This window comes from Egretta garzetta, unplaced genomic scaffold, assembly GCF_000687185.1.
Source record: "Egretta garzetta isolate BGI_Z169 unplaced genomic scaffold, ASM68718v1 scaffold264, whole genome shotgun sequence".
Taxonomy (NCBI): Eukaryota; Metazoa; Chordata; class Aves; order Pelecaniformes; family Ardeidae; genus Egretta; species Egretta garzetta.
Genome location: NW_009259685.1, coordinates 4,459,120 through 4,473,003, shown reverse-complemented (window position 1 = coordinate 4,473,003; position 13,884 = coordinate 4,459,120). Strand labels below are relative to the sequence as shown.

Here is a 13,884-nt window from a genome sequence, read left to right as displayed (position 1 = left end):
GGGAGCACTAGCTGATTCCATCACATGCTTCCACAGCGCCTTACAACATTGGCACTTGGAGGCCGTCATTAATAATTAAGAGCCAGACAGCTCTGTAGCCAGCGCTTCACTGAAACACGCTGAGGACCAACATATGGTAGAAGTGGGCTGAAGGAAACAAGGGCCATCCAAGGACTCGTGTGAGCGGGCACTGGCAGGAATGGACAGGAGTGCAAATTTTGGAAGGCGACTGGAAGAGGAATGACTTCTCCTGCCTGACCAGCAGCTTAGCATCAGGGGACGGCAGGGGCACAGGGGACAAATAAAAAGATGACATCCTATTGCAGGTGTCTCCGAATAGATGGGGGTTTGAACCACTGCAACATCAGGAGGTCGGTAATTTGGGGAGGGTGGCATCCTAGCTGGATTCTGACTTGCCAAAGGCTTCCCTATGCAAGAAAAGGTGTTTGTGCTCCTGATCGCTCTTCTTTTATCCTGCACTAAAACTGGCTGACAGGATGGGAAATGTATCCACATCTTGATAGTGAAAGGCATTTTTCTTCTACTGAATTCTTGAAAATAACGTGTAGAGATAGATGATAACTCTACAAGTACATAAAATGACAAAGCATCACGTCTAGACTATCTCGCACAGAATTTTATGCTTCAGCTGCGATAAGAGAAGTAATTCACAATAAATTTGACAAATAATACCAAGCCGTAAAGGTACTATGTAACTGAAGAGGCTAGGCAATGTCTGTGAAAATGGAAAGAAAACAGCAAAACTAACTCAACTGATGGAATTAAACATTCTTTATTCTAGAAAAATTACCTGGAAGGGCAGAATTACAGAATTCTGAATGCATAGATTTAGCCTTCCACTGGTAAGTTATTTACATTAATGCCATCCTTAAAGGGATATGGAATACAACTCCCTTGCGAAAGGTATTCTGTATGGTGGGAGTTCAGTTGCTGCTCCAGCAATGTTATGTGAGAGGGGACAGTTAGAGCTGGCACAGCACGCTGCTTTCTGGTCCAGTTTAGAAGTACTGGAATTTGCAGTCACCTGTTCAACTGTTGTAAGTTTTTGGAGGTACAGCAGCCTTAGGATTGAGCATTCAAACACAGGCACTTTATAATTTAATTAATATACTAAAGGACTGTGGAGTTGTTCATCCAATAAATTTCTAATTTGGAAAATTAAAATTGCTAAAAAAAATTGACATTTTTAGGATACAAAATGTAAGCTAAAGTAGTATAAGAGTGATAAATAAATAATACGGGTGAAACTTGTTGCTGATAAAAATATTAACCTAAATGGAATGGGCACAAAAGGCAATCCAACCCTTTCAGTAAAGCTTAAGAATCGATGCTAACTGGAGATTTACATATTTCCATGATGTAAAAAAAAAAAAAGGAGGCATTTATTACTTATCTATCTTCTGTACTTTGATGATTTCCTACACACCTCACCAGAACTATTTTCTATGCATTTCTTAGATGATGATTTTGGGCTGCAAGTAAATGCTACTTTTGAAAACCCACATGGCCGCCTGCACACATGATTTCATTTCAGTACAGCATGGCAATTCTCAGCCTTTGCCGAATTTTTCCATCGTACTAAGTATTGCAGGTCTTCTCTTTACAGCCTTAGGGACTTTCTGGAAGATGTTCACATTCTCCATGTTAATGCTTGAATACTACGAAATGCAGTTATGCATTCTCCTGCATATCTGTATTCTTGTAGGCAAGTGGGCTCTTCATAAGCATATCCAAACTATGCAGAAGGTCTTAAAGAACGAGTGAAACCCAAAGTACACCCGCAGATTGTAAAAATTAGTTAAAAAAACCAAAGCAGATGGCATTTCAATATCATTTCAATCCCTACTAGACTGTGCTATGCAGGACATAGCATTCCTCTCGAACAGGTTTGCAGCTGCTGCACAAGGTGGTGAGCCAGACTGCTGCCGGGGTGGGGAGAGCAAGGGGGAAAAGGGGCGAAGGATGGGACAGCAGGAGCTGCTGCTGCAAGAAATACAGTCCCTCTCCTTCATTAGCAGTCACTGCCCTCCGCCCCTTCCTTCAGCAGGGATAACAGCAACTCATTTCATGTAACTGTGCAGGAGAAAGCAAGAATTGTTTAAGCTGCATTACCTTCATGAATAACCGTTCCCCATCTCCCTCAAAAAAAGGTAGTCAAGGGAGAAGGATAAATTCAACCCACAGCAACAGCTTTTAGCCATTCAGACTACTAAAATTCCTGCGTGATTTAACCTTTCACTGTGTAGCTATGCAGCCTCAGGGGTTATCCAATAATGAATGTACTTAAAGACGTGGTCTTTTTTCCCAGCCTTTTTTTTAATAAACATTATTTTTTCTTGTACTGCATGATCACAGCACAAACCAACTTCTATTCTATTTCTGAGCCCTAGAGCTGCACATTTTCCTCTTTCATTAGCCAGTGAATACTGATGGTTTTTATTTTGCCGTTATGCCACTTTATTACATAAAACATTTTTTGGTAAATATCGTCACCTATTAAAGATGTTCAGTTAACAATAAGTTTAAATCAGTGGTCTAAACAGAAGGTATATGCCTATATGCTGCATGTTGATTAGAACATCTAAATGTATATTATAGATGCCATACTAAAGTTGCCCGTCTTTGAAAATCCAGCCCACCATCTGATACTGTCAATTACATATTTTTTTAGGAGCTAAATGAGATACAGAAACATAAGAAGCACTATTAACTCTGAAAGAGCTCACTAGATCTAGGAAATATTTGTAATTTAAATACAGTATGTTCTTTTAGTGACTTCCCTTATGTACGAATTGCAAAACACGTTAAGCATCATCTCATGAATGTTGATAGAAATAATTCTGTAATTATTGTTCGGCTAAGTGATCAAAAGCTGCGCACATGTGCACAGAGGAGCACAGAGAGACAATGGCGGGGAGGGAAGCCTGAGTAACACCCAGCTACTCCCAGGCCCATCACAGGAGCCATCAGCCCACCTGCACAAGCCCAGATGGGCACAGAGGCACAAAGGCAGGCAGAAAGCCAAATTAAGGACCCAGAGGAAGGGACACCCTGTCCCGGCCCCTCTCCAGGCTGTCCCAGGGGAGCCTGAGCTGCAGTGTCCAGGTGTGACACCCATCGCCATGGGTGATCAGGAAGAGCGCTCCAGACCACCTCTTGGACTAAGGGAGGTCACTGCCCCGGGGCATGGGACACACAGTGGATGCCAGGCCATGCAAGACGTACTTATTATGGGATGTTTAGGGCAGGAACCAGAGGTGGGGAAAGGGAGAGATCCTGGTGGTTTAGGGAGGGACAACAAAATAGAGGGAAAATAGAGGGCCAAGGGGATAAAAGGAGTCAGTCGCATGTAAACAGGTTACTTGTTGGTACGCTGGCCTGGCCCTGCCCTGCACCTGACCTCTGCAGCCTGTCCTGTCTTCTCACTGAACTCCACTTCTAACTCTTTTTCTTGGTGAGGGACTCTCTAGTCTGTGCATCCATGTGTGCATGGGCCTCTCTGTGCAGCAGCTGAAGTACGGCCATGGTCCACAGGGGCCCCTGTGTCAGCAGCAGGAGCCCGTGCAGGTGTGCAAGTGAGTGTGCGAGCACCAGCAACAACCAAGCTGGACCAGCTGGTGGGTAGGTGACAGCACCTGGGAGACTGCTGCAAAGATGTCCACATGTGCGTGCATGGCTGTGAGCAAGGGGGGCTGGCCCAGCAGCTGGAGTGGGGCTCGCACATCCAGGTGCCAGCAACCAGGGAGACTGGGATCCAGGGGCAGCTACTGGGCGGACTGGGTGCCTGAGCCCAGCTGCTGGAGGCATCCACGCGCTACCTGCACACTGATATATGCAAGGTACCATATCTGCTGGCAGACCTTCATCCTGGTCAGCCAGAGAGGGGAGCAGGATGAGGCCACTGCTTCTGTCTGTGTTTGTGTGAGTGCTGCATCTCTCAGTCTGTGTGGCCTGCAGCATATATGTGCATATATGTGTTGTGTACATGTGCAAAGGCAGGTCACTTTTGCCAAATACAGATCATATCAGACTAACCGGTTTCCCTTGACAAAAGACATGAGTTTTCCAGACAGAAAATACACACGTGTGAGATCTTACAGTTTAAATTTCATCAAAAAGTCCACACCGTGGAAAACCACTGGTGACTCCAGAAAAGACAGGGAAGAGTATAACTGCCATCTGTGGAAGAAGATACACAACACAAGCCAGAAGGCTCACCTTTCTGGTGGCAGCCTGGGGCAGTCTCGAAGAATCAGTATGCCGAAGGCAGACGTGCCAGAGGGGTTTTTGTTCATCGGGGCTACCTGCTGAAAGTGCTCTGAGGGTTGAAACACTTCATGATCCAACCACTAGAACTCCAAGAGATGGCTTGTGAGTAGCCCAGAAGAGGAAGGCCTACCATGGGCTATCAAAATTATCTACCTAACTTTGAAGAGTGTCCATAAAATTTAATCTATCAACATTTTCAAAGAATAGGCAGGGTCACATTGGAGCCTGCAGAATCAGGCCCCAGAAAAGGAGGCGTCTGGGCCACCAACCCCTCTATGTAGGAACAAAGAGGTTCTAGTAGCAAGAAAGTCAGAGATTCAAATGGGCAGGAAGATTTGCCTGATTGCTAAGCCAAAAATCAATGGCTATGGCCTATTCAGGAAAAAACAAACAAACCAACCAACCAACGAGTTGAAAAAGGGAAGGTGACTTTATTAAAAAAAAAATCAAACAATTTCTTAGTCACTACAGGTCTTGAAACAAATTATACCAAAAGCTCATGAATCAGAAGTCAAGCAGAAACCATAATCTGGATGCACACTAACACTAGTTAGTGCATACACACAGGGACATCACGTAAGAATAAGGTAGCAGCTTCATCTTTAGCTGTCCATAGCACAAAGGATAAAATTTGTACTCTAACAGGAGACCTCAGCCTAGCTGATGATAAATGCACAAGATCTTGTGGATGTAGCCTTGGAATTTCACAACTGAAACATTCCTGAAAATAACAAAATTTGCATTTAGCATTTTTTTTTTGTCCACCAGAATAGAACATTATCTAAGGATGTATACCAGGCTACCAGAAAGAAACTGATCACACAAGCAAAGACCAAACACTACTTACATAAAAGTTGCTATGAATTGTTTCTTTTTGCTATATGCGTTCTTGAACAGAGTCAAAAAAAAAAAAATATACATATGTACACATGCATGCTGCCCAGCTACAATTTTGTGCCTCTAAAAGGGACCCCTTTTACAGTGCTGCAAGGAGCTGCCAAAAAAATCCCAAAAGGTAAGGAACATTAATTTAAAGAAAAAGGGAAAAAAAAAGAATGACAGTATGTAGTTATTTAGCCAAGGTTTGGAAAACATTTAGCCACAGCTAATGAAAAAAGATTACAAGAGCAACAAAATTGCTTGCTGAGAGAGTAAAACAACAATACTTTTTTAAAGAGTAAAATTAAAAAATCACACTCCTCATACATAACATCGGGAAAAAGAAAAATGGAAGCTTATAGGATGTTTAATGATTTTGGTTAGCTCTTTTTTTAACAAATTCAGAACAAAATGACCTCTAACAATAGTATCACCCCATTATGAGATCAGAATGGTTGAGCAGTTGATAATAGAGCACGAAAAACACAAGCATTTGATTAGAACCTGTTCTGGTTTGGGTTGAAACAGGTTATGTGTTTATAGCAAGGATGGCAGTGAAATACTTTCCATTCCAGCAATAGCTGAAAGGGATGTTAAGTCGCAGAAGTCTTCTGGGCCAAATGCCTTAACACCATAATTAGAGCCGTGTTCTCTTGCAGCAGTGCTAACCACCAGGCTCCCAGGAGCAGACAGAACAACATCCCCTGCTTGGCAGTAGGATGCTCACCTGGAAAGAGGGGGCAGAGTCCCGAATTCCAGACTGTGTGCCTTGTAAGGATTAGGATTAAAATTTTCAACAGAAAAAAACCCCAACCAAACCATACATACATAGTTACTTTTTCATAAACTGAGACTGGTACACAGGACTCTTTTTTTTTTTTTTTTTTTTTCCCCCTCCTCCCTGTCACAGATCCCATAGCTGTGCATTAAACTCCCAGCAGAACTGCAAGGGGAGGCTAACTGGGTATTTTACTGTGAAGTCTGTGTCTCCATGCTGAGCCCGGCAGCACACTAACCCCTTTGTAGACCTAGCCCCCTAATAGCATTTGGCACTGCTGCAGCCATTCCTGGCATGCTCCTCTAAGGCTAATGTCCACGTAGCAAGAAAGGTGTCGATGAAGCACAAATAGGGACTCAAAGAAGAACTCTGAAAGTGATGAAAGGCTTAGCTAGTGCAAAAGCAGGCAACTCATTTGTTTTACTGACAAAAAAGTTATGAGGCAAATTCATGATAGTCTAGAAGTATTCTCATGAGAGAAACAGAAATTGGACACTATTGGGTCTGTCAGTCTACTGGCCAAAAAAACAAGATCCAGAAGCTGGATGACAAGGCTAGATAAATTCCTACTAGAAAAGAGGAAGAAAATTTTAACACTGATGGTCAACAACCATGGAAAAAATATGAAGGCTTGTGGAAGACTATCTCCATCATTGCCAATTTTTAAACCAAGGTGGATTCCCTCCCTCCAAAAGACATGCATAGGTCAAACAAATGAGTTCACATTACCAGCAGAGAGCGTGTTGAAGGATTGTTTTTCGGGCTTTTACCTCAGTATCTCTGACCGCAACCAACACTGGATAATCAAGAGCATGCTAAGCCTTTCAGCTTTCCCGAAGCCAATTTTGGGTGTAAAATTTTACAGAGGACAACAAAAGGAATGACAAAACCAGTAAGCTAGGTTCTGCCAAATCTCAAAATAAGCAAATGCTTCTGAACATCGATTTTTCTCTACTGACAGACTGAAGGTATGAATAACTTCTAAAATGCTATGGGATGCTAACCAGAGTCGATGGAAGATGCTGAAAAATTGGAGAGGGTACAGCAGAGGGCTATCAAAAGCATTATAAGGCAGGAGAACTCAAGAAGAAAGACTGAAAGAATAGGGTTTGTTCAGCCAAGAGAGCAGAAAGCTCAGAAAAGATTTAATCAAAGTATTCCAATACATAGGAAGTAGTTATAAAGGAAATGCAGGTACTCTCTACAGAAGGATACTTCTGTATATATATACTGTATATATACATACAGGATATACATGCTATAATATCTGATGTTTAACTTGTAATTCCACTGTCTTTCTGCTACTTAAGTGCCTACTACTGGCTCCCTACCTGTCCTCTAGAAAAAAAAATCCATCTCGGAAGGAAAATACACTGTTCGTTGCTAACATTACCAGTAGCCCTGAAATCAAAATAATATATTTTTGTCAAAGCTAAGTGTAGCTCTGCAAGCCAGATTTACTCTACTTAGCCCTGAATGTGTTTCTCTAAGCTTTCAAATGTCAATCTACTGGTGATTCCTCATTTCTGGGTTTTAGTGACTGAACTCTGCAGCTTCAGTCCAGCCAATACTAAAAACAAAATAAAACAAAACAAAACAAAAAAACACTCCACCCCCATTCAACAGCATGGTCTTATATCCCAACTTTTTTTTGTTCTTTTTGTTAATTACACACACTTATCCTATACCAACTTGAGGTATATCACTGGGAAATGTTATTTCTCTTTTTAGTGAAATCAGTATCTCTAATCTAATCCTTTATTTGTGGTCTCGATTTTCAAAAGCAAAGAACACAAAACAAACATTTTTTTTGCAAATATACTCCAAAGTATAAACAACAGTAATCTAAAAGTGTACAGAGGGCAAATGAACTGCAATAGTGGCATTTCGTCCCTTCTGCACATTCGTAAGAACGCAGTGCACTCAGTACTTTCAGTAACTGCCAAACTATTCAGAACATTTAATACATTTTAGAAAGAGAGAATAGAAAAATTAATAGCATCCTGGAAATTAAGTACTCTTAATAAATTTACACATTGCTCATAGACTTCTACTCTTTCTGAATGAAACAGGAAGTTACAGAAGAGATGAAAGACAGATGATTGTACATCAGTGCCCATGATTTATGTCTTTTGATTCTGGAGACATGGTGTGTCTAAAAATACAACATCTTCTGAAAGTACTGGTTTAGATATACCAAATTTTAATGGTCTAGAAAGATAGGCAGGAAAAATAAATAAATTCTGCAAACAAACAGCAACTTTACCCAAAACACTTTTAGAGAAGGAGTGGCAAACATTAATACTGTTTTAGCAGCATATCTGTGGACAGAATAAAAGCCATAGGTTGACATAAACCTAAGAACAACATTCTCCCTGATTTATTCCACTACAATTATCAATAACCATAGTATTGAATTATTAAAATACTACCTTGACTGTAGGTGACCACAGTCCTTGCTTAACATACAGCACCACTTGGCAACCTCCACAAAACCCATGCAACTAACCCAAATCAGCAAGAGAGAAGCAAACCTGCTTATCTCATCTCACCATTTAAGCTTTCTACAGAAAACTACATCTTAGAACATGTTTTGTTTATGGGACTTCAATTTCAATATTCCATCTAACACAGATCTACAGCCATATCTGGAAATAAAATGCATTTTCCTGAACAATGACTTACAAGCACGACTTTTGTAAAATCACTGCAATTTTGAAGTTATCCTTTGAGGCACAATGTTTTTCAAAATAAGGCTAAGTAACTTAAAAGGTAAGTAGAAACTATTTGCTTCTTTCTTCATGCTATTCACAATAAATAGCACGATGTCTGTCTTTCTTGTTCGACTGGTACGTTTATAAAAATGTACTTACTTTTAAGCTTCAGTGTTATTTTGATGCAAAAGTTAAAATAATTCTGTCTTCCTAAAATGACATAACTGTATTAAAAAACCCCCAAGTAGTTGCTTTTCAAAATGAAATCTAAATTTTTCCTTAAAAGTAAGAGATTTCTATCAATGACAGCTGGGATTGTCACAGTACCACAACAAAAACTGTAGTTTTTCACCATTTAAAAGATCTTCTGTGAAACAGTAAGGAAAAACAACTCCTAATATTTGGATTTTTAAAAATTATTAATTGGCAGTATGTCATGTAGCAAAGTATCAGAGTTGAGCTACAAGCCAAGACCCAACTGCAAACACAGATGGGTTCCCTAAATGTCATGGATTCTGGAGCCAGCCAGTCTCCTTCAATAGGAAGGGCAACCAGGAGGAGGCTGTAAAATTCCTACAAGTGGCTGAGAACTACAGAAGGAGGACCAGCCCTACAGAGGACTTGCAGAGGGCGATGTCTTCACAACAGATCTTTAACCCAGCACACCTCAGGGTATTCAAAGGAACAATGTTTTTCTGAGTCAAAGATAACACTGATACCTGAAAAAAATCCTTGGCCTTAGAAGTTAGGCTTTAATGTCATGGGGAGAGGAGCAATGTGGTTTACATACCAGAGCGGTAATGCATCCACAGCAATATGGCTGCATCACATAATTTTTTGAGCAGTGTTAGTTTTTACATTGGTAAGTGCTACGCGGCTGTAGATTCCACCACTTAAGCATGCAATTCAGCAAGACATAACATTAGTGACACACTCATTATTACAAAGTGACCACCTATGAATTAAGTCTGTAGCAATTCAGAAATGAAGAGAGAAATAAGTTTATACTCCCAAGCACCCACTGAGGCACTCCTGGCTCATTTACCAGGCTATTCAGTGCACAATTAATCATTAATTCCACAAAGCACCTACCTGCCAAACCAAGTGTTCCTTTACAACAGCTGTACCTGATAGACAGACGCTCAGCACAATCGTATGAGATGCAGAGGTCAAGACGCTGGCAACTATAGCGTCCCTCATGTTGAAGGGCAGCATGGTATACACCACAAAAATAATGAACAAGAAAAATGATACCTGTGCAAGACAGCAAGACAAAAAAGAAGCATGTCAAATTCACTTTGGAATAACATTAAAAAACCAGCATTTTATTTTGAACTGTTTTCAGCATAAAGTTACACATCATTTTTTTACAGGAAAGTTACTGCTAACCACTGCATAAAATCAATTTAGGAAGAATTAATTTTAAAAAGTGTTGGAAAATTTATATTATATTTGATTTAAGAAGTGCAGTTTCAAGATACTTCATCATGGTTTGAGAAATACACAGTACTCCAAACTTTTCAAATTTAACTTCAAATTTATCCTTTCAAATTTTAATTTTATTAATGCTCTGTTTACAGTTAGAGTGTAGTTCTCCCGGGACTGGTGGTTTCTAATTGTGAACTGAATTGCAAGACAATTTGGGAAACCCCACCATGAGACCTAAATTTCAATGCAAAGAGATTTTTTTCATCCTGATGCACTAAAAATTCACCATTTCATATAAAATTACATTATGCAAAAAAGCCCAGGTTCAGCCAAGCATTTTGGTTTAATAAGATTACACTTCATGTGTATCTACACGATGTATGTCAAGTTCCATTAAAACACCACATTTTAAGCTAATACATTTATTTGGACATGAAAAACAGCTTCAGACAATCACAGCCCATAAGCAGAAGTTACTGTTCGCTTCTTTTAAAGGGTACTGGCATCCACACTAACTTTATGGAACAAACTCTGCAAATGCACAACCCAACCTGTAACAGCAAAAGGGATTCCTTCGCTATTCATACAAAAGATTACGTATTTGATGGTATGCATATGTTACAAACTCCACCACATACTTGAGAAAATGTAACTAGATTTGGGACACAGATTTTGCACACATAAGTAAGTAGGCAATTCTGAAAATGTGCCAGCTTGCGTATAATTATATTCTTGCGTAAGCCTTCCCATCAGTTTTAGTTGACTTACAAGCCTATTCACCATCTAACAGTTGTATACACACAGTATTTAACTCAGAAAGCTCCCAAGCAGGTATGAGCAATACGAATTTGCTGCTCACTTCTCTTATTGTCAGTTTGTTTTCTTCACATCTGCATATAATGATTCCATAGTCAAAACTGAACCCTCATGTATGTGTATCTACAAGACAGAGGAGGCGTTCTTCTCTATCACAGAGACAGAATTGGATGGAGAAGGAAGTCCACTTCTCCACTCATCTTTCCCCAATTCTTCCATCAAGATTGCTACAACTCCCTCCTGATCACTTACACTCTTTTTGATGCTGCCCAACCATCCCTTATGCTCAAGAGTCAAAAAGTTCAATGGCATGAAATGAAACAGAACTGCAAAGGACATGAGAGATGATAAGAAAATAAAGTAACAAAAAGGCAAAGGGAACACTTTGCTTCTCTACTCTTCCAATCTACTAGCTAACAGCACAAGGAAACAGAAGTGTTCAGTATCTGATAGTTTCAGTCCTCCCTAAAAGGCTTAACTGTGAGCAGATGTTAGTAAAACCAACAGCAAAGAAAAGGGCATACAAACTTGGTCTAGCCAAGAGAAGGGTTATGTAAGTATGATGTTTTCAAATTGTCATGGCCGGGTAAAAATCAGCCGTGATACTGAGAGAACTAACTGATAGCCTCAAAACTTGGGAAAGACGTAGAAAGTTCTGGCAGGCTAGACAAGGGAAACACAGCATGCGTCTTTGAAAGGCTGGGAAAAAGGCTGAGGAATTAAGAACTGGTCAGCTTCCCTTCAATTCCTGGAGCAATAACAGACCAAATAATAAAACAATTCATAATCAAGAGTTCTGAAAGTTACGAAAAGCACAAGCAACAGCCAATGTGATTTTGCTGAGAACAAATCATGTTAAAGCAACCACATTTTCCTCTGTCATGATAAGAGGCATCAGGGTAGGGGAAAACCTGAATAATGAGTTAGGTAGCAACAAGGGATGTGAAAGGTCCTCTAATACAGGCATAAGACGAATGGATGCTAGGGGCAAAATACCTTACCAGCATGTAAGACCAGATGCCTAAGACATGTTTCCAGTTAAAAAATGGTTTGAAGAAGAATCCTGGACCCTAGTTCTGGAAGAAGGATTTCAAATGCCTCCAATCCCAGTGACCTTTCATAAAAACAAGATTTTGTTGTTTCTAAGTTTAGCTTTCTAATTGACTAGGGGGAAGATGGCATTTACATATTTGTGAGAATTTTATGATTAAAAAATAAAACATTATCCTTCTCTAACTGTCTTTTCTCCATAAATAGAACTTGCATATTTTCTGTGCTTGAATATGATTTAACTTTATAGCCAGACTAAATCCCACCCCTCTTGTGAGGTACATGCTGGGTACTTACAAAAAACTCGTTAGTGGATATAAGATACAATATGACGCTGTTGCTTTTCAGCTTTGATGCAGAGCAGACTACTAAGTAAGTAAAAAAGATTTTTGTATATTGCAATGCTTCTAGTGGTATCAGTTTTATCAGCTCCAGATTTGTTATACTGTTGTAAACAAGTACCCTTTCTTGAAATTACCTCACTATTTTCCTTGGTCAAAATAAATGGATAATTTCAACCTTCCACAACTACAAACACACAGAGTTTTTAGAATTTTCAACCCCTCTTGACACTACATATTCAGACCTCAAATTCTCCATTACTCAACATCAAACAGGCTGAGCTGGACTGAAACTGGAACTGTGTTAAAGAACACTTAATAACAAATTGACCTGTCAATTCTTAGGCTTGCATCTTGAAATTTGGGTCTGAGAATGCTGTTGCAAACAGGATAGGTATCAGTCATGCTGAGATAGAAACTCTCATCCAAAATGCACGTAGGAACAGCTCCTGTCAATAGTTCTTGATTCTTGGCCACACTCCTTTTCTCTTATTTCCAGTAATGGTCTAATGACCCAAGTAGTTGATAGCTCTATTTATTACAGAGGTTCCTTTATTATTTCACTGTGGCTCAAGAATATTCCCCCCACGTACTCTGAAATAAGATGCTTCTACCCTTCATCTTGATAGCATACATACACAGTATGTAAGGCTTGGAACCTTTCAACATACTACAAAATGTCATTGAATTTAAGTTTGATACTGTAGAAGTCAATACTCAAAGGTTTCTGAGTAGGGTGGCTCTTCAGGTAGAAGAGGAGACAGGCTTTCTGGACTGAGTCACAGCCTGCAGGATGGACAGCGGCCCTTGACCCTTTTAATGATCTTTTTGTAAAAATTAGCAGAGTATTGCTGATACAAACATTAAAAAGCGGTGATGCAGAGTTCTGAAGGACCCCCTATCCCATTGCAAGAGTTACTAACGCGCGTCACTGCATGTCTGCACTCGGTGTGTGCACCCATCACTAAACACAGTATTAATTTACAGTACACTATTTTTGACACTATTAAGAGCAGCCTGTTCCACCAAAGTGTGCCATAACCACATAGCCTGTCGCTGTTTTGAAACTGTGTTGGAAGCAATCTTTGATGTGAGTCATCACTACGACTGCCTAGCTGAAACACGGTTTTTGTCCTGATCTGAACTTAGATTGCTTTAGGAATTTGATTCTCAAAGACTTTTTTTGATGAGCTTATTTTATCCATACCTTGGAGATGGGGAGTATTTGGGCATTGACGGTATTCCTCATAGCACATGGCATTCACTTTTGGTTAACACTGGGGTAACATCTTACAGAGAAGTATGTGCCTTTCCTGCTTTGATTGAGGGGTATCCAGGACTCTTGCCCATCATTTTTGACTGTCAAAGCTTAGCGAACTCTGAGCATGTTTGTTGCTTTGGGTATCTCTTCTCCTAAACTTCAGTAGTGCCACATTTTCAGCTACTATGTAAGCAATTCTTTCCCACAGCAATTTAAAGGATGATGAGCTGCCATGGTGTGGCTGTCTAGATGGGTAAGTAACAGACTATTTTTCTGCAGATTTTGTGCAGCTGCTTTCAGAAGGGCAGCAAAAGTTCTCATACAGGT

The 13,884-nt window shown here is 40.1% G+C and overlaps 1 protein-coding gene across 1 annotated transcript in view; it reads right to left on the bottom strand.

Moving 5' to 3' along the window:
* The window catches only part of ADCY2 (adenylate cyclase 2), a 212,722-nt gene that overhangs the window by 152,509 nt on the left and 46,329 nt on the right, over positions 1-13,884 (bottom strand). Inside the window, exon 3 of the mRNA XM_009638721.2 lies at positions 9,754-9,915. Coding sequence (XP_009637016.1) covers positions 9,754-9,915 — 162 coding nt within the window. The remainder of the gene's footprint in view (positions 1-9,753; positions 9,916-13,884) is intronic.